General features: G+C 49.1%; 12 protein-coding genes and 1 non-coding gene across 13 annotated transcripts; 6 read left to right on the top strand and 7 right to left on the bottom strand.

The window, feature by feature from the left end:
- Positions 1-47: 47 nt before the first annotated feature.
- K460DRAFT_330686 (NAD(P)-binding protein) lies at positions 48-1443 on the top strand. The gene is made up of 4 exons (XM_040930782.1): positions 48-673; positions 749-796; positions 871-963; positions 1033-1443. The coding sequence occupies exons 1-4, from the start codon at positions 124-126 to the stop codon at positions 1377-1379; spliced, it is 1038 nt and encodes a 345-aa protein (XP_040791641.1). The 5' UTR covers positions 48-123; the 3' UTR covers positions 1380-1443.
- A 762-nt stretch (positions 1444-2205) lies between these two features.
- K460DRAFT_353979 (uncharacterized protein) lies at positions 2206-2697 on the top strand (the record flags this gene model as incomplete). Its single annotated transcript, XM_040931755.1, has 2 exons — positions 2206-2289; positions 2341-2697. 2 exons carry the CDS (start codon positions 2206-2208, stop codon positions 2695-2697), a joined length of 441 nt encoding a protein of 146 aa, XP_040791642.1.
- Positions 2698-3295: 598 nt separating this feature from the next.
- Positions 3296-3898, top strand: K460DRAFT_278315 (uncharacterized protein; the record flags this gene model as incomplete). Its single annotated transcript, XM_040928244.1, has 1 exon — positions 3296-3898. A coding segment is annotated over one exon (603 nt), but the record flags the coding sequence as incomplete, so codon positions are not given.
- Positions 3899-6090: 2192 nt separating this feature from the next.
- K460DRAFT_280001 (uncharacterized protein) lies at positions 6091-6432 on the top strand (the record flags this gene model as incomplete). Its single annotated transcript, XM_040928374.1, has 1 exon — positions 6091-6432. A coding segment is annotated over one exon (342 nt), but the record flags the coding sequence as incomplete, so codon positions are not given.
- A 1715-nt stretch (positions 6433-8147) lies between these two features.
- K460DRAFT_375801 (uncharacterized protein) lies at positions 8148-8999 on the bottom strand (the record flags this gene model as incomplete). The annotated part of the gene is made up of 1 exon (XM_040934810.1): positions 8148-8999. The coding sequence occupies one exon, from the start codon at positions 8997-8999 to the stop codon at positions 8148-8150; it is 852 nt and encodes a 283-aa protein (XP_040791645.1).
- A 463-nt stretch (positions 9000-9462) lies between these two features.
- K460DRAFT_278150 (uncharacterized protein) lies at positions 9463-9810 on the bottom strand (the record flags this gene model as incomplete). The annotated part of the gene is made up of 2 exons (XM_040928228.1): positions 9463-9594; positions 9649-9810. 2 exons carry the CDS (start codon positions 9808-9810, stop codon positions 9463-9465), a joined length of 294 nt encoding a protein of 97 aa, XP_040791646.1.
- A 609-nt stretch (positions 9811-10419) lies between these two features.
- Positions 10420-12404, top strand: K460DRAFT_84966 (uncharacterized protein). The gene has a single exon (XM_040938753.1). It carries the CDS (start codon positions 10658-10660, stop codon positions 12161-12163), a length of 1506 nt encoding a protein of 501 aa, XP_040791647.1. The 5' UTR covers positions 10420-10657; the 3' UTR covers positions 12164-12404.
- K460DRAFT_404336 (NAD(P)-binding protein) lies at positions 12369-13392 on the bottom strand (the record flags this gene model as incomplete). Its single annotated transcript, XM_040936715.1, has 3 exons — positions 12369-12806; positions 12904-13280; positions 13332-13392. 3 exons carry the CDS (start codon positions 13390-13392, stop codon positions 12369-12371), a joined length of 876 nt encoding a protein of 291 aa, XP_040791648.1.
- A 655-nt stretch (positions 13393-14047) lies between these two features.
- On the bottom strand, positions 14048-15185 carry K460DRAFT_84935 (3-alpha--hydroxysteroid dehydrogenase). Its single transcript, XM_040938751.1, has 2 exons — positions 14370-15185; positions 14048-14323 (listed from the first exon to the last, which is right to left on the bottom strand). The coding sequence occupies exons 1-2, from the start codon at positions 14924-14926 to the stop codon at positions 14131-14133; spliced, it is 750 nt and encodes a 249-aa protein (XP_040791649.1). The 5' UTR covers positions 14927-15185; the 3' UTR covers positions 14048-14130.
- Positions 15186-15326: 141 nt separating this feature from the next.
- Positions 15327-15413, bottom strand: K460DRAFT_t27. Its single transcript has one exon. It is a non-coding gene; the product is annotated as a tRNA-Cys (tRNA).
- A 688-nt stretch (positions 15414-16101) lies between these two features.
- K460DRAFT_404338 (uncharacterized protein) lies at positions 16102-17058 on the top strand (the record flags this gene model as incomplete). Its single annotated transcript, XM_040936716.1, has 1 exon — positions 16102-17058. One exon carries the CDS (start codon positions 16102-16104, stop codon positions 17056-17058), a length of 957 nt encoding a protein of 318 aa, XP_040791650.1.
- A 70-nt stretch (positions 17059-17128) lies between these two features.
- On the bottom strand, positions 17129-18481 carry K460DRAFT_404339 (acyl-CoA dehydrogenase NM domain-like protein; the record flags this gene model as incomplete). Its single annotated transcript, XM_040936717.1, has 2 exons — positions 17129-18057; positions 18130-18481. 2 exons carry the CDS (start codon positions 18479-18481, stop codon positions 17129-17131), a joined length of 1281 nt encoding a protein of 426 aa, XP_040791651.1.
- Positions 18482-18523: 42 nt separating this feature from the next.
- On the bottom strand, positions 18524-19513 carry K460DRAFT_364999 (4-carboxymuconolactone decarboxylase-like protein). The gene has a single exon (XM_040933102.1). The coding sequence runs from the start codon at positions 19471-19473 to the stop codon at positions 18775-18777; it is 699 nt and encodes a 232-aa protein (XP_040791652.1). The 5' UTR covers positions 19474-19513; the 3' UTR covers positions 18524-18774.
- Positions 19514-19606: the final 93 nt, after the last annotated feature.

A 19606-nucleotide genomic window follows, 5' to 3' on the forward strand; every position in this document is an offset into this window, starting at 1 on the left:
CCGGCTGTCGTTACTAACAATTCATAACGATAGTTCTGAAATACTAGACTATAAGTAAGAATATGTAATCGCACCGTTCCTGAGGCTAGCCAGAATCTACCGACACGCTCCTCGTCCTATGCCATGTCCCGGTCCTTGCCGCAAGGTCTCAACAACATGTCATCCACTCAATCGCAACAAACCATAGTCGTCGTTGGCGCCACGGGAATCCAAGGCTCTGGCGTTGTTCAGGCATTATTGAGCAACGAATATGGTGGTCCTTGGTTTGTCCGAGCTCTTACCCAAGATCCCAGATCAGGAAAAGCACAGAAGCTTTTGTCAGAATACCAAACTACTGACAATCGTCTGAGCTTGGTCAGTGGCCATGTTTACGATGAAACGAGCCTACGGAGCGCCTTTACGGGTGCACACGGCGTCTTCGCCATGACCAGTGAACGGTACCCTGGTAAAATTATTACTGAAGAGGAGGAGTTGAAACACGAGATTGATGCAGGGCGCAATATTATCTCCGCTGCCAAGGAGTGCTGCATCAAGCATTTGGTGTATAGCAGCTTACCTGATACTGTCAAAGCAAGCGACGGCCAGTTCAAACGAATACATCACATGAACAACAAGTATACTATTGAGCAATTGGCAAGAAAAGAGCTTGAAGGCTTTACCTCCTTGATTCCTGGTGAGTACTCTGTAGCGGGTATCTCTACAACTTCGAAAATATTCGCGGGGTTACTGACGTGTCCGTCATGTATAGGCTTTTTTTACACCAACTTGGTTTGGTCACAGTATTGCCGGCTTCGTGGTTTGTATCCCTCTCTTATTTCCCCAAAATTCAAATGACATATCGATACCAGAACTAATGGATTTGTTCCTTAGAGGATGGTGTGGTACAATTTTGTATGCCCCTACCCGGGAATCAAACGGTCCAATGGACAGATCCTGTACGCGACATAGGAGCCTTTTCCGCAAGTAAGTGCTCACCACTACATTCAACAGCTGTCTTCCCCCTAGCAAGTCAAGGCTGACAATCACTTGAAGAGATATTTGGCTTAGGTATTGAAAAGACTAAAGGGCAAACCTATCTTGCTTTGGGTCCTAGGATAACTCCCGAAGGTATGGCGAAAGCTTTCACGCGCGTTACTGGAAAACCGGCCGTTCATTCTCTAATTTCGTTCGAGGAGTTCGGTAATTTGAGCTCTGCGCTCGTTGGCCCAGCATTCAAGGAGGACGCCATTGGAATGATGCAATGGGCTGCTATAGCTCCAACCGACAAGACCTGCTATGGAGCCTTTGAACTAGAGGTTGAACAATCTAGCGAGGAGCTGGGTCTTACTGCTAGCTCTTTTGAAGATTGGCTAAGGCGTAGCGGATGGACTGGTCCGTAGGTGTATCTATTCTGCGAGATAGACGGTATATTTATTCTCTAAAATAGAATACAATTTCACAGCCAACGCATTAAACCCTACGTCCTTGACCGAGAACAACCAAGGAAGTGGTAGATGAAAGAATGCTAAGATTAAAAATACCGAACGACCTCAGGCACTTGCAATGATTGTAGATTCTAGCAGCGGAGAATTCTCCGGGCTTGCAGGTCCGGACCGGGCCACAGTCACCCTTGAGCTTCCTCCTCAGCCTCCAATATTCTTACTTGTATCGCTAGCAAGCGACTTACTATATAGTAGGCATATAGTTGATCTATAGTAAACATTTAGTGCAAGATAGTAGGCGAGATGCCATGACGCGTGTTGCCAGGTCCCTCCCAGTGCAGCTACTCACTCGTAAGCACCCACGCACCCAACACACCTGAACTTACCTTGAGCTATTCGTTCTCGACCTCGCCATCTTCCTTTTATCGCTACAGGCACTCTTTTGTTGAGCAATGTCCAGGTCGCAGGCTAGTGACCGAAAAGGCGGTCATAGAGGTTGATGTTTCATGCTGGAGCCTAGCTAGCCAATCAGCAATCGCTTGATAACGCTGACAATGACGTTGACATCAAGACCCCCTGCAAATCCGGGGTAGCTCGAAAACGGCCATGAAGGGCAACTAAAAGTGGCCGGTTTCGTACACCGCCCTATTTGATGGTCTTTTTGTCCTTCTCACGCGATATTTCCTCTCACGCCATCCTTCCTCTCAAATTTTACATCAAAGCATTGAGCATATTCAAAGAAGATTTCCAAAGCGCCTACGCCCATTGAAAGAATATCATCAATATGGCTTGCCCAGTCATCGGAACAACAAACGACGTGCTCCCACCAAACCACCCTTCTGTCGACCTTAGCAAAGATGGACAGACTGTACGGTCCCTTCGTTACTGCGCACCGTCCCTTTAATACTAACTAGCTCAGTGCCCCGTCGTAGGAGCAACCACGAACCACCACCACAACCTACACACACACCCCTCCATCCCTGGGATACTCCCTGCCAATTCCACCACGGCAACGCAGTGCCCCGCCCTCAAGTCTGCCGTTAACGGCCCCAGGGCCCAAGAAATGGACGACGCCCTCTGCCCGGTTGTTGGGACTGCTACAACAGTACTCCCACCTGATCATCCAGATATGTTGAAGGCGAGCGCGGGAGACGTGTGCCCGGTGACCAAAGCGACGGTTGGGCATCATAAGGATAAGGTTGTTACACATCCGAGTGTAGCAGGTACAGCTGATGGAGCTGTTTGTCCAGTCACGGGCCAGAAACACTTGGCATAGAACTATCGGGAGAATAAAATACAATCGCTGATAATGAGATATGGGTATATTGCTTGTGGCGTCAGGGACGTAGCTTCGGTCAGCTAATGGACCCCTCATCCACCGAGGGTATTGATCTCATCTCTTTACTGTAGTCAACCTCCACGCCAATCCTCAACACCTATTGAGTTGCTCTGTCACCCTTCGGCCAGCCTCAATTCTAACTGCCAAGGTGATTACCCGAGTTACATAAATAGGACCTCTATGAGACTGATGGAGTCGTGGGGGCCAAAAAACCACAGTTGTGATATCCTTATCGCTGCAAGAGAGCAATGGCCAGGTGCTTCACCAGGAACATGACGGAGTAAAAAATTCACCAGGAACATGACGGAGTAAAAAAGGAAGAAATCATTGTATGTAGGTTGAGGAAACTCTGGCAGTCTTCTGAGTCTCGCAGTTGATCTCGACGTGCTTCTAAAGCTTTTGTATCGCTTCTGCAAGTGGCTGCACCATGGTCTTGGCTGCAGCAAGGCTACGACAGCCCCGTCGCCTCTTCAGCCTTCTCACCAACCCAGTATTCTTGCCCTTTGACGCAAACCCAAGCTCACCACGCAACACGATGGCGGAACTTTGTGAAATATGCAATACACCAGCAAGCATGACATGCGCAGGTTGCGACAATAGTCGCTATTGTTCGAAGTTGTGCCGGAAGCGCGCCTGGAAGAAACATAAACTTCTTTGCTCTATATTCAAGGAATTTAGCGACGACAAAAGACCGACCCCAATGCATAGACGGGCCATCTACTTCCCCGTCGACGACGACAAGCCACGCTTCATTTGGTTGGAGTTCGAACGACGATTTGACGATGACCTCGAAGACGACGAGCCTGAAGATGATGGATATGACTACCCACAGAAGCGCAACTTGCTAGGACCCAATACAGCGGTGGAATACAAGCCAATCAAACATAACGACGTCTTGGATCGCCCACTACGACATACTATCTCCTTGATGATACGCGAGGCGGGCATGATCGACGGGTCCGCTCCCAACCGTAGTACTCCAAATTGTGTGGATGGTTCTCCGCAATGGCCTTTTCGTTGGTATGGACCCATACTTGCGATTGGGGAAGAGGGACTCTCTATAGATCCAAATCGGAGCGATGACCTTGACATGACAGACTTCCGTCACATCGTAGATCGCTTGAGCACATGGTCATTCCCAGGCACTAGGATGGAGCTACGACACATTAGGGGTATAGCTCCCGCTAAACACTCCTATGAGACTCAGGATACTGAAAGAGCGCGGGAAGAAGGAGCGATCGTTAAGACACAACCCAAGGCCGCCACAGCACACTTACAAGTTAAACCAGTCGAGACCCGAGTCATATTGGGCGTACGAATCAACTGCACGAAAGACGTCGTGTCAGGAAGACCGAAGTATGAGCCCACCGAGCTCTCGGCCGGCCACCCAGTGTTCGATCAGACCACTACTTCCCAAGTTTCAACCCGGATTGAGTTGCCACTGCACATCCTTAGAGTAGAGCACATCCCCGAATCTACTCGAAATAGCCAGGTAGCTGTCGATGTGTCCTTGGACTGTTCCAACCCAGAAGCCAGCTCACTTTTCCTCATTTGTGATTTCGAAAACCTAAATAAATACCCAGGCGCACGATGGGGCGAAATCCAACCGTCGGATCAAGGAAGAATCGGTAGTGTCATAGTCTTCCGGCAAGATAAAAAAGTACTATTTCCAGAACATATCGACGCGCTATGTCGCTTCTCTCAGTACAAGCTGCCGCCTGTTTTTGGTCGCGCTCATGGTCACTTTGGACGGGATTATACAATCACGAAGGAGAACGTGTTGAGTGAGATCACGAAACCGAAATTTGCAACGTATTACGACGACTGGTTGACATGTCAAGAAGCACGAAAGAAATTGCATGGATCGCCATACATGGTTGTGGAAGACGGTGAAGCATCGAGGGTGCCTTTTGTGGAGAGGGTAGATACTCGGTCTATGATAGAGAAAGGTCTATCGATGGAAGCATTTCAGCAGATTGCAGCAAACTGGCTAACGCACATAATGGTCGGCGTAATTGTCGGTTGGTTGTGTAATCGCTGATTATAACGAAAAAGGGGCGTTGGCAATAGCAGTCGATGGGGCTCTTTCGAGTATTTGAATAATTTCCACATGCCTCTCTATTTGCCCGCCCGCTCTCCCACCTTTCTTTTGCATATGCCTGTTATTCTCTATTGTTGCTATAATGGAGATATTGAGGAATGTTATGGACGCATGCCGCAGACTCAACATACATCCCCAAGCTAAAAGAACTCTAGACGGTCCTTTCCCAACATATCAAAGAAGAAGGAAGAGAGAGATGACCTGCCCGCCCTTGAGAAGGCGCTAAGTTAAAATGAAAATCGTGGATCGTCGGAGAGCCTAGCAAAGAACTTTGGTAGGACTAAAGCCTCCGTGCTGTCAAGGAGCCATCCCAGTGCGGGCGAAGACCCGTGGTTCGAGGGATCTATGGACATGCTCGCTGCTCCAGTTGGTCACATTGCCAACATCTTCCGCAAATTTCCCAATGGGGTAATCAGCCCTAATCCGTCTAAGAAATGGATTGTTCTACATCGACAACAAGGAGTTGATTCCCTAATTTCACAAAAAAGGAAAAGGAACTGTTGAAGGGCATGTATTATATGCTGCGTTTTAGAGTTTGTATGCATTCAATTAGCGATTTAAATGTACAAGCATCTAAATACATTCAACCCACACGGCTATCCCTCAACTATACGAAGGAACTTGTATCTTTGTAGCATTAGCCGTCTTAAGCTCACTGCGCTTAAGAAAGTATAACAACAGCAAGGTACGTCTAAACTCTCTTAAGAATTTCTAGTAGACTTTTAATATAGTACTTAAATATATTATAAAGTCTTTTAAAAATATTTCATGATAGCTACTTTGTTCTGGAAGAGTGATTTTATCAGTTACGGATTAGCTTATCTTTTGTGATACTCCCATTTTCTCGTTGTATATAAAACCTAAAAATAAATAGAACTACTTTATCGTAGATGTTGTACGTAAAGCTTGATTTTAGCCCCACCACTCAAAATAAATGAGCTCCTTTGTAATGTACCCCACATTAAATGTATTCTTCATCTCCTCGCATCTTCATCCAACTTCAACTCCGATTCGAGATCTGTCCTTTGATTTGGCGGTTCTTTCTTTTAGTAAACAAACTATTCCTTTGCTGGCATCACGAATAGCTTCACAATATGCTACTCAGTCTTCGCTAGTCTATAATCATGGTTATCGCACAGGCGCTATATACACCACTTCAGCCTCATCAGACCCGAATTATACATCTACTTCGTGCCGACACTGCACCTAATGCGCCACTAGTCTGCAGAATGTATGTCGCGGATATATTACATGCCAAATTCGAGGGCCTTGGAGTGCATACGCCTGCTGGCAATCGCTTGATTGAATACGATGCGCTGTCATACAGCTGGGGAAGTGAGGAGACACCGCAAATTCTTGTGTGCAATGGTGTCGAGATTTCTATCGGAGAAAACCTCTCGGCGGCTCTGCGATCAATTCGAAATTTCGAGGGCAAGGATAAATACCTTTGGGTAGATGCTATTTGTATTGATCAGAGCGCCAACGAGGAGCGTGGCAAACAAGTATCAAACATGTTTATCATATATCAGAAAGCTGCAAAGGTCATTGCCTGGATAGATTCTGCCGACGAGGGGCCAATACAAGACGTGGCAACCTTCATAAACTACACACGCGACTGTCAGCTACAACCTGCCATCGACAAAGATTTTGACTTCTGGGGGATTCACGAGGCGTTGTCATATATCTATTCAAGGGCTTGGTTCATGCGAATGTGGGTGCAACAAGAGGTGTTTGCCGCTCGAAAGTTACGATTTCAATGTGGGCGTTGTCGTTTCGAGTGGAACGACCTGTTAGCTCAACCCGGTCGGCTACTAGAATTAGCGGACCTTGACTCATACGAAAAGTCGGGTCATCAAAAGCCTTTGCTTTTGCATCGAAGACGAGCGCCTCCGGAAATTAGCCACAAAGCTCCCACTGAAGAGATTGCGTCTCAACTGGATGCCATCGCTAGGCTGAATCAACTGCATAGCTCTCGCCTCAACTGCTTCGAAATAGTCCATCGAGCAAGAGGCAACCTAGACTTAATAGAGACATTATTAGACACAGGGGTTCTGGGCGCGAAGAACCCAAGAGATCACATATATGGGGTCCTCGGGATAACAGGCCTCCCTGCAAGAGCAATGTCAATTGAGACTTGGACTATGACAAGGCACAATGCTATTTTCATCCCCATCGACTATTCCGCAGACATGGCCTCGATTCTTTCAACAGTCACTTGGGCGATACTAATGCAAGCGAATGAAAAAGGTCGTTCAGCGCTCACATTACTCGCGAAGCTCAAGATTTTCGACAAGTGCGAGTACAAAGGCAATTGCGAGAAACCCATACCTTCATGGGCGATTGACTGGCCGCTTGTGGCCTCAAACTTTCGGAATCCTGGACCTAGAATCTCTTCTTGGGCTCATCTAGGTTTTGAGGAGACGTGGAATTCCCCCCACCCATATCCAGCCTTACGGAAACAATTCCGCGACGATAATACGAGTAGTAAACTGCCATGCGGCAAGCTCATTCTTCGTGGCTTTGTAGAGACGCGTTACCAAGTTAGAAATGGTCGAGTCTGTCCGACGACATATCATCGCACTGTCGGGACCATCTATAACCGCCTCCACGAGCTTCAAAACAAGCTGTATTGGGATCTCGATTTCGAAGCTGATTCAAATGATCTCATTGTCTTCTTTCCCTTGCAAACGATCAATATCAAGCCTCTCGGACTATGGCTATTGAGACCTGTCAACAAAGACGAGTTTATACTTTTAGCATACATGTCGTGGGACCCAGAGCGCTTACTTGCTTTCAATTCGTGGATTCACTTGTCGGAAAAGTTTGGTGGACTGACTACTCAAGAACGCCAACCTGGTCTGCATCGCCGACTCTTTATCGAACGGCGAACCAAACACACCCATTTCACCAGATTGACTAGTTTTAAACCTCCCGTGAAAAGAGATGAGCTTTTGAATGGACGGAAATTTACGATTATATGATGTTCTTGTCTGAAGTAACAACTGGAAAGCACAGTGTCTATATATTGTAATTATGCGCAGGTGTGCTCTTTGTAGAATCGCGATCCTGGGTTGTTCGAGGTTGAGAAGGTAACAAAGGTTCGAATGGGTAAACGGGAAACATAAGTGGCAGACTAGACATATTGAAGAAGCACAAATTGCAGTGTTGATACGCGTGAAAAATCCGAGATAAATGACTATGGCATGCACATGACGCTGCGATGATACTTTCATAGCACCGTGTAGCGAAAAGAGGACTACATATCGTAATTAGGCCGGAGCCATATTCAGCGACCAATACCGGGTGGAATTCCAGTTCCATTCATGCCGCAGCCGTCAACAAAACATGCGCTCACAGTATGAATGTACCGTATCTTGCCCTGCTCGACCCTGAACAGGTGGCTATCTGGTGTGCCTTCCTTTGGCCTCGTGCGATCCAAGCCTGTAAATCCTAAGAAGATGTCTACGACGCCCATCACCTCATCAATAACGTATCTACGGCTGAGCATTGGAATGTGTTCCGGAAGCCCGCCAATGTTACACGTATTCGCTGACAAATTTCCTCGACCAGTGTACGCGCCGCCTTCGAGCCGTGCACAAGGCGTTCCAAAGGGTACCTGCACCGTAACATCGTTGCATCGATCCGCGTAAGCGTCGCCGGCGGCCTTAATAGCTTCGCGAGATATGCGCTCGGTCTCGGGAATAGGGTCCCACTTCTCTTGACTGTTCCAGTACCGATATCCTGTAGCATTGAACGCCCAGTCGCCTTTGTCCGTGACCAGACTGTCAATTAATTGCACATTTCCCTCGTTGTCGAGAGTCATTTGCGTATGAATGACATATGGATGTAGCGGGTCCGTGACGATAATCTCCGTAAATGTCTTGCATTGTGTCGTGTCGTAAAGGGACCGGTTGGTGTCAATGGTCATACCGAAAGCTGGAGTGCCGTTGAGAATTGACAATGTCTTGTTGTTTTCGACGTATACCATGGTGTACGCGAGGTTCTCGAAGCGGTCGTGTTGGCCCGTCGCCATCATGCCGATATACTGGTTTGCTACATCTTGCAGATGCTCCCGTGTGCAGTTGAAAGCTGTGACATAGGCTGCCATTGCGGCGAGAGTGAGAATGTGAGACACCATAGCGAAACCAATACTGTCTTCGACTGTAAATCACCCGCCCTGAGGCCGGACATCATGTCTCTATAAACTTGTAACTCTAATTCTGGACGCAACCCAAGAAGTGCTAGTCCTTCTAAGCGGCGAAAAGCCACGCTGCTGGGATCTCTAAGCCAATAGCAATCGCAAAATGCCAAATTTGGCAATTTGGGGTCATGAAGCATTGTTTTTCCATATAGATAGATGGTGTGGGGCTAGCCGGCACTGATCATTTATCCTCGAGTACTCAAAGTAACCCCACACGATGCGGGAACAGCAGCAAACAACAATTTTGCTTTCCTAAAATGAACAAACCGCCGTGCGACAACGGGAAGTTCAATCTCTGTCGGGAAGGCTGCTAGACGTGATGCTAGCCATCTTGGAGGTATGGAGTGGTCGCTCTCGACAAGTCATCTCAGCAGGTACCGATTCTTGCATACAGCTATCTTCACAGCTCTTGTTTTCTGACATCTGGGCGGTCGTCGCAGTGTCTTAGCCGACAGGCAATCCATGATGCTTCGCAGACGTTTTTGCAATGGTCCTCATCCCATTGGTCCCATAGCGTGTTCATCGATTCAGCCTGCATTCTCGTTAGACGCAAACCCTCTCTTCCAGCAGACATTACAGAACTCACGATCTCTTGAGGCGACGGCTTTCGCTCGGAGTCGTCGAAGACCTGAGGCTTGGGGTGCTGCTCGTCCCACAGCAGCCAGAAGCCATAGAAGACGGTGCCGAGGAGTAACGCTGTGAGGATGAGAACAAGCATACAATGTGCAATGCGAAAGGGCGTTTTCATGCTGGGCTCACCGCCACAAAAGCTGATAATACAGATGAACAAAGATGTGCTGTGGCTGGGCTTCAATGTTTGCGTACGCGTTTTCACTAATTGGCAGGGTTTGGCAACGCGCTACCAAGCGAGCGTATTTCCGTTGCCACGCGCCAGCCAGCCCCGTGTCTCTTGCCATTTGCCATCCACTGTCCGCATCGCGTTACTCTTACACGGTCTCAGGAATTGCCAACTACCGTCGACATAGATATCGTGATATCGTACCCCAAGGTGTTGATGAAATGATAGCCGCCGCTCGCTGTAGAACACCCTCGGGGTCCTATCGCCACTGCTCACCTCCTAGTCTTGGCTCGTCACATGCAGGATTGTCTGCCCCATAGTAATACCGCGCATGAAACATTGTCGACAATGGAGGATGCCAAATCCAACCCACGTCTTTCGGCGATTGCTGCAACGCGCAAGATGATCTTTACTGGAAGCACTTGGCGTGGGAGATTCAGGTAAAATGGCTAGTAGTGTACAAGGAAGCGCACGCTGCCGGAGCTCAACCCACCCCAGTAAACCCTTTGGTGTGTCGGCGAAAGGCCCCGCTCGACCATTCTCTGATATATCGGCCCGGAGCTACCCCTGATCTCATGAAACTTTTGTCTCTTGAGTCCTATCGAAAACCCCACCCGTAAATGTTTAGCGTTGAAATTTTCAAGCGTGACGTTCGCCACCCAACTTCACGCCACCACCTAACGCTTCTTTCCGTATATATCGTCCCCATGGTACTCTATACCACTGATAGCTTTTCTTTTACACTTCCTGTACTTGCACCTATCCGCCAAACGCTGTGAGGGTCTCTGGCATCGACATGGGCCTTCTGGATCTTCCATATGAGATTCTTGATCTTGTCATAGATCTAACTTTGCCAAGCGGTCTCGAGGGCTTTGTACTCTCATGCAAGACAGTGTACCGACGGTCGAAATCCCAGATCGAGCGACACAACGCGTTGAAGAAGCAATGGAGCTACACAACAAACGCCAACCCAACACGGCGCGCAGATACCTTGAGCATCATATACAAGATATCACAGGAACCCATCATCGCCCAGTACATCGAGTCCTTGAACTTGTGGGATCGACGCTCATTGGTAGACGTTCGTATGAGTTCCGATACATATCAATTTCGGGACGACGAAGCTGCTATAAAAGATATCAAAAGTCTCTTGTATTCTGCCGAATACTTTACCAAAGCGGACCCGGAAGAATGGTGGCAAAGCATTGTCAACGAGGACAGCACAGACGACAGCGAGGATGCGGACAAGCTGTATGCGACTATCGCTCTACTCTCACTTCTGCCAAACCTCAAGACACTACAACTACCGGACAGATGGCATGAAGTCAGAAACACGGAGGCCGCCGAAGCCTTGGTGCCCTCTATTGAGTCACTAGTATCAACGTCAAATAGTGTTGGAATTCGATCAAAACCATTAGCGTCACTCGAGACTATCTTTCCGTTCGTCGAGGAAGGCTACGACGTCAGAGTCGGCCTTCAATGTCTTCAGCCTTTCATGGTGCTTAAAAGCATTCGAAACCTCTATGCTGTGAGCTGCGTAGCTGTCAACGATGACTGGGGAGGCATACCGTTCGAATGGCCAAGCCTCAGTCCCAAGTCGCCGCTAACGAGATTGGAACTTGCGTGCTGCTGTATGGACGCCACCGCTCTCGCGACACTACTAGCGAACACGCCAGCTCTCACGACCTTCAGGTACTCCCATCAGACAAAATGGGACGGCCTCGAATACGACTGGAATGCAGGAGAATTCATGGAAACATTAGCCAACTACTGCGGCGAGCAACTCCTCGACCTCGCTATCACTATCGATGAGCTACACGGCGACGTCGTCAACGGTCTTTCTTCCTTTATGCGCTTTCCAAAGCTCCAAAAGCTCGAAGTAGACGTCCAAGCCTTCTGCGGACCACCTCTAGAGAGCGGCCAGCGACTAGGTCGCAATGCCAGCATTCCCGAAGGCGCAAGAGCTTGGGAGTACATTGATATACCGTGCATGGGCGACATGCTGCCCAAAAGCATCTGCGAGTTGCACGTCAACACTGATTACCCCCATCCCTCGGAACAGGCGCTAAAGGCGCTTTTCAAGAATATCAAAGACCGCCGATTTGACAAACTTCTCTTGCTACAAACTGTGGTCATTCGACAATATAGATCCAGTACAGCAAAAGATACGGCTGAAAATCTCGGTATCACTTTGGAGCCCTTTGATGAAAGTGCTGCGCAGCCGAAACCAAGATCGATGATGCCACAGTGGAAGAGGGAGTTCGATCGTTTAGTTGGTGGCATAGTGATGACGGAGACATAGTGAGGGACTGTATTATTTTAATTCCAGCGCTGCAAATCTGCAAAGCTGGTCGGTCCATGGGCGAGTGACATGGCTGGATAACCTTGCTCTCGAAATCAATAGTACGTCTAGCGTCTGGAACGCATAATTCATAGCCTAGCCCTTATTATTTTCTTGTTCATTATACCAAGCTCTCCGGCTTCATTCGTCTCTTTGTAACTCATCTCTACAGTTTCGATAGTTTCTCACCATCTAACGTCCTCTTAATCGGTCCCAACAGATTCTCAATAAACTTCTCGTCCATCATCTCTTGGCCCGTGCCCTCTCCTTGTGGTGGCGGCACGTTCCACTCCGGAATCACTCTCGAGCCTGTTAAAGTAACTTCTAGAACGCTTCCACAGGGATATTCTCTCTTCTGCAACAGGTCCAGCATGTGCTCAGCGCATGTCTCTGGGGTGAGTGACCGTCCTTCGGTGACTGAATACTGCGTCAGTTTGACTGTGTCAAAGAGCGGCGTTAGGACCACTCCAGGACAGAGTGTAGTGATTTTCACGCCGGTAAGAGCTTCTGTGTCCTTCATAGATTTGACGAAACCAACTATTGCGTGTTTTGTCGCGCAGTAGAGTGGTGCGGCTATACTGCCTGCTAAGCCGCCAACCGATGCCTATTGTACAATCAGCCACGCGTATCACGATATTCCGGGAAGCTAATCTATCGTGATGTGCCTCTTGCTTACTGTTCTTGAGACTCGAAATACTCACAATAATGCAAACACTAGCCCTCTTTCCCCGACTCAAACTCTTCCTTAGCGCTAACCTCGTCAACTTGATGGGATGATTCACATTTACATCGACTTGCTTATAACCCTCCTCTTGCTCTGGATCTTGCCAAAAGTTGGAGAATGGCGGGTCGAAAAGGCCGGCGCAAATACCATATGCATCAGGCACATCATTCCACTTGTCTTCGCAAGCGGCGAAAACCTTGTTGAAATCGGGCCAGTGCGTGACGTCGGCTTGCACGTAAAGTATGTTAGATTTGCCAGAGGCGAAAACGTCGAACTCAGGTGTAGTTTTGATGTCAGCGATTAGAACTCTTGCGCCGAGTTCATGGGCTTTTTTGGTCACTGACAGACCGATTCCTGGAACTATTAGACTATTTGTGCTACCGACGGTCTAAGGATGCTGGGTACCGGATGCGCCTCCCGTGAGGAGAAGGATTTTGCCTTTAATCGGTTGGTCTATGGATGACATTTTGTGTGAGGAAAGATTGTCTTGCACCGTTTATTCTCTTCAATACATTTTGGGTGCCAGGGGGAGTTTGTAATATTTTGGCTTCCCGCGTTGAAGCTCCTCTGTTATGTAGGGCCGGATAAGGGATCCCGAAGCTCTGACCCGAGCGTGCGCAACCTTGAGATGAGGGGTTCAAAGAAGCACCATCTCGGAACATTTGCTTGTATGCATGAGTTGAATTAGTTTTGGGACGTCTTTATATGCCCCGATGCTTCCTATCCTCTGGCCAGTAGTTGAAGATCGGGCTAACGGAGCTGAAGCTGCGAGGCAATCAGCTCCTAGAGCGCAATTAGGGCAGAGGATGTGATAGCTATTCTCTGACTTCCTTGATCCAATGACACATGTTGCTATACTGTGTTGCGTGTTGTTTCATCGTGAAATGGTCAGTCATTACGAAGTATGGTTGGCGCTGTTTTGCAAAGTTGGGTTCGCGTGGGGGTGTAAATTCCGTGCTTCCAAGTTTTACTTTCCCAACGAAATCCTACAGCAGCACGGGAACAACACAAAAACATAAGCTAACCAGCCAACGATAGTAACCCATATTTCACAACTATTCCAATGGAAAGAGCCCTGCCTGAAGATTGACATACATCAAAACTTCCCCGTATGCTCCTACACCACCTTTCTGCCTTCATGAAGTTGAAAGGCACCTTCGAAAGTGATTCGACAAAGGTGGTATAGCACTGCTGACTACTAGATCTAACAATACCACCCTCCATCTATCGGCATGGCGTTTCCTGTGATGAATGAAGCTGCATCAGAAATGAGAAACTCAATCAGGGGCGGAACTTCCTTCTGATCTGCCGCTCGTCCTAGTGGAAGAAAGCTATAGTCGGTAGGATGTCCGTTGATCTCGTACGACTTCCTCAACATGGGCGTGTCGATAGGCCCTCTGCCTCCAGTTAGCAATATGTCTATCGACAGGGAGTAGAACCTACGGGCAGAAGCAGTTGACTCGGATCTTCTTCGGACCGAGTTCTTTCGCTGCCGATCTCGTCATACCAACAACAGCATGCTTCGACGCGCAGTAAGCTAGATTGTTCGGCGCACCAATGAGTCCCAATATGCTCGCTGCATTGACGATGGAACCTCCCTCGTTCATATGCGGGATTTGAGCTCGCAAACAATTCCGCATTCCAATAACGTTGACACCGAAGACAAAGTCCCAGTCTGCATCGTCCAAGTCTTGGATGGCAGCAACGCTGCTCTGCTTGCCAATGACGCCCGCGAGATTCGCAGCACCGTCTAGTTTACCGAACTTCTCCACTGTGGCTGTGATCCAGTTCTCGACGTCTTTGCGGTTACTGACATCGACTACGTGGGAGATGACCTGAGCGCCTGATTGCTGGAGTTCGGCTTCAAGGTCCTTCAGCGGCTTCTCTTGAATGTCAGCCAGCGAGAGCTTTGCCCCTTTCGCGGCGAAGAGACGGGCGGTTTCCAAGCCTATGCCCGACGCGGCTCCCGTAATGACAATGACTTTGTCCTTAATCGACATGCTGGCGAGTACTGAAAGTCAAATAGGAGGAATGGGCCTGCTTTTCGAGACGAGAGAGCGAGAAAGCGCAAAAATTCTTCCATTGCGCGCGTACTTTCGTACCTATATGTACGACACAGAGACCTTAAACCTATCCGGTATCTCCAGGTTAGCTCATGAGGCTACGACATGCAAAGGAATTCCGGCCAAGGGACTACCGAGAATCCGAGCCATATACAATTGTGCACGTGGTAACAGTGGATGGAGGAAGATCTTTCCCGGCGTGACATCAGAATGTTAGTCAATCCTGAGAGTCACTTTCAGAAATCACCCCCACACGAGGTTGCGCAGGAAAAAAAGCGGGCTTATGCCACGCCTCTTAGTTTGGATTGATGTAAAAGAACAAAAAACAAAAATGAACAGGGCCGAACCGGAGTCGAACCGGTGACTTCGGGATAACGACTATGATGGGCTGCAATCCTACACTCTACCACTGAGTTACCGGCCCGTGTTGATGATGACTAAGTGAATTATTATCTTTATATACAAACGACAAAAGAGTTGTCGAAGGAAAAAAGGGCAGCTCTATCTAACGAGACATTACATATCGTGATGATGAAGAGACGTGTGCGGGAAGGTGGGGCTAAAATGTCGAACCGAGGATGACTCATTAGGGCGGTGGATTCCACGAAAGGTATTTAGTACGAGCCTTTTGCTTATTTTAAACCAATGCCACCTTCGTAGTACAATAAGAACGTCAATGGTACAACATGCTAATGGCTATTAGAGACAGACGTACACAAGATCTCAAGTAGGATTGGATGACGATTATGCCCTCGAGGATGTCTGATCAAAGATTAGCTCAAGTGCGAATTGACCAAGTTCTGAATGGCTCTCACATAGCCTAGCCCGACCACATGTTATACAGGAATAGCGAATTATTTAGAGCAGACTTGAAGGCAACAACTAAGATTCGCGTTAGCGATGTTTACTCTCACAGTAAAGTCGGTTTGAGGCTTGCTTCCTCTCTTGAAGGTTCTCCATGTGATAGCAGCGACGAATGAAGAAGGGCCACCATAACCGCTCGAGCGCTGAAGCTGAAGAGTCATGGTCTGTCATGGAATTTGCATTTCGATTTAAGAGAATTCCTACTCGCGCGTTGCTCAGCCCTCGGAATAGACCACGCTCCATATGCTATGAAGATCTTCTGCGTTATGGTTATGATACTGGCGACTGCATGTGTGGCAGTACCCATGAAAAGACACACGCGTGACGAGAATATTTCACATGCAAAGCCCCGTTCCGAACATAACCAATCTCTCCAAGCCAGCAGACCACCTGGCTGTAGAGCTACTCGACCATCACCAGCCACGAGCTCAACACCAACACCAACACCAACACCTACTCCAACACCCACGGCACCAAAACCCTACACATTCAACATCGAGATTAGCAACGAGCGCCAGCATATCGGGAGTTTTTACGGCACCTTCATCCGTGACGATTTCAGGAAATTCCTCGAAAAGAAGTGCTCAAAAGGCGGGCAACCATGCAAAACCAGCGTACATACTTTTGTCAGCATCGAGCACTCAAACAAGGGTGGCACCGTTGAAAGATCCAAAGCCGATGTACATATCGCCAGCGCCTCTATCCCAGAAGAATACCGCAAAGGTCTGCAGCAAGCTTTCATCGAGCAGATCGCAGACACGTTCATGCTTGCCACCATCGACGACAAGAACTGTTACAAGTTTGATCGCAAGTCGACCATATGCGCGCTCTGCAAAAATTCGTGGTGCGTGGTGCTGCCGGATCGCGATAACAAGCTTGATGAGCCGGATAAGCGCGGTAGAGTCATCAGGTGGTGCAATGCGCCGGCGTATGTGAAGGTGAGTGTCTCGGATTCTGATGGGAAGGAGGTTGCACATATGAGGGTCGATCTAAAATTCAGGGGCGTCACGGACCAGGGGAAGTTTGATTGTGTCGGTACTATAGCTGCTGTTGACGGGAACGCGCGCGATAACCGGCAGGGTAAGCTGGAGGAAGCTATGGGCGGTAAAGACTTCGATACAGCGGTGACTTGTTCGAGCCAGGAGGTTACAGGGAGCTGTCCGAATGAGGAGTGTTTGTATCAGGTAGGTTCCTGCTTCAAATGAGTGCAAGTAGGTGGTTATTCGGGGAACTCGTGGACTTCAACAATGCTTTCATTTCCCCATTCGTTTCTCATCATATCTCTTGCTTATATTCCTTGTTAAACGCTCTTCCAATGACCATCCGCCTGACCTCACTTGTCCCAGCCCCGATCTCATACAGCTTTGCGTCTCTCAATATCCTGCCCACAGGGACTTCGTTCATGTATCCCATGCCACCCATCAACTGCACCGCATCAGCTGCTACCTCGCTCGCTCTCTCTGCCGCATATAGAATAGCGCCCGCGCAGTCTTGTGTTCTGATATCGGGGGAGGCGTGAGATTCGTCGACCGCTCGGGCTACGGTGTAGGTGAAGGATTGGGAGGCGCGGAATTTGGTGTACATGTCTGCGAGTTTGCCTTGGACGAGCTGGTTATGTGCTATGGGTATACCGAACTGTTTTCTTTGGTGCGTATACGGCAAGACAGTGTCAAGACTTGCCTGCATAAGGCCCAAGGGTCCAGCGCTTAACACCAACCGCTCCAAGTCTAAGCCTTCCATGAGCACGCGCACGCCGCGGTTCACTTCGCCCAAGATATTTTCTTTAGGCACAAATACATCCTCAAAGACAAGCTCGCCAGTGTTGGAGCCGCGCATCCCAAACTTGTCTAACTTGTTGGCGACACTGAAGCCTTTGGCGGTTGTTTCGACGATGAACGCTGTTATGCCTTTCGATGAAGCATCGGGCTGGGTTTTCGCGTAGACGACGATTGTGTGGGCGTCCGGTCCGTTTGTGATCCACATCTTGGTGCCATTGAGCAAGTATCCGCCGTCTACTTCCTTAGCTGTCGCCTTCATGCTAACAACATCTGAACCAGCAGAGTGTTCGCTCATGGCCAGCGCGCCAATTTGCTCGCCACTGATGAGGCCGGGGAGGTATTTCTTCTTCTGCTCCGGCGAGCCGTTTAGCATTAATTGATTTACACAGAGCTGCGAGTGCGCTGCGTATGACAAGCCTATGCTTCCTGCAAGTTGTCAGTATTACTCCCCTCAGCCTTCCAAGCCACTACAAGCGGAAAGGGTATTCTCAAACGTACCACTCGCCCGACTAATTTCCTCCATGACGACACAATGCGCTTGATACCCCATGGCTAAGCCACCAAACTCCTCGTCCGCCGTTATGCCCAAGAAGCCTGCCTCGCCAAACTTCCTCCACATGTCGTTGGGGAACTCATTCTCTTTATCTGTCCGAGCGGCGAGATCTCCTGATATCTCTCTTCGTGTAAAGTCGCGGACGGATTCGCGGAGTTCGTCGAGGTCGGATTGTGAGGGTGGTGTGAAGTTGGACGGGTGTTTGGTTGAGGCGTAACGCTGTGCAGAGAGGAGCCATGGGTGGGGTTGGCGCACGCGAAGGCAGCGGGTGAAGAGTCGAGGAGATAGGGACGCCATCATGGGCTGGATTGTAGATTCTACAAAATTTGGAGAGAGCACAGAAGGAAGAGGGTAGAGGTGTTTGTTAAGACAAGTTCGGTTTGCGCCGGCTGAACGACCGAGGCTCCTTCCCTTTGGAGTTGCGGGGAGCGCACAGGGCAAGAGCGGTGACGCGCTGAGATCTGGGGAAGACGCAAGTACCCGAGAAGCATCATCTCTAGCTGGTAGCAAAGTCTTTGCTAGTCGCCTGCAAATTACTATTGTTGGGTGCATGATCTCTCTCATGGATCCACATGTCATTTGGCCGCTATTCACAGATCTTTGACCTTCTTCATGTCGTTACCGTTGTTCTCCCCCACGTCTAGGGCCACCAGAACTCTCGAGACACAGTTGTACGCCGCAATGGTAGTCGTCAGCTCCACTATCTGCTTGTCGCTCAAGAATCCCTTCAGCTTTTTTGCAACAGCGTCCTCCACCTCCACGCCGATTGTCATCTGATCTGTATAACTCAGCACTGCATACTCGTCCTCAGCGAACCCCAGCGTGTCGTTACTCTCCACCAAGCCCTTCTTCGTGACCGGCAGATCGAAGACAAGTTGCATAGCGTCTCTCGAGATACCGGCTTTTACAGCGAGCGCGGCGTGGATGTCCCACTCATGCACGGCTTTGTTGAGTACAGCGACGCGTGAAATGGCAAGTTCTCTCAAGCCTTCTGGCACACTGGTTTTGGTGCGTATGGCGCCAATGAACGAGTTCCAGCCATCTGCCACGGCGGGGTTATGGAGGAGGGCGAGATCGAGGGGGATGAGTGGGCGAGGCTTGCGTCGTTCTGCGATGCGTTCATATACAGGTCGAGCTTCCTCGGTCTGGGGCTCGCTGGGGGCGTAAGGGACGCGCATCCTGGCTGATGGGAATGCTACGAAGGCTCGATGGAGTGAGGTTGCCAAGATGGTACGTGACCGTAGCTGTGGTAGAATAGGCCGAGTCAGGGTTGACAGCGCGCCGTACATGAGTTGTGAAGGCAGAGGCCGAGGAAGCGGATATACGGCTTGCGGAACTCAGTTCCGCTATTTCTTCGGTAGCGATAACGGCCAACGGTTGTCCGCCTTCTGAACACGGGATGCACATGGCCTCTTCTTATCT

This window comes from Cucurbitaria berberidis, assembly GCF_010015615.1.
Source record: "Cucurbitaria berberidis CBS 394.84 unplaced genomic scaffold K460scaffold_2, whole genome shotgun sequence".
NCBI classification, from domain to species: Eukaryota; Fungi; Ascomycota; class Dothideomycetes; order Pleosporales; family Cucurbitariaceae; genus Cucurbitaria; species Cucurbitaria berberidis.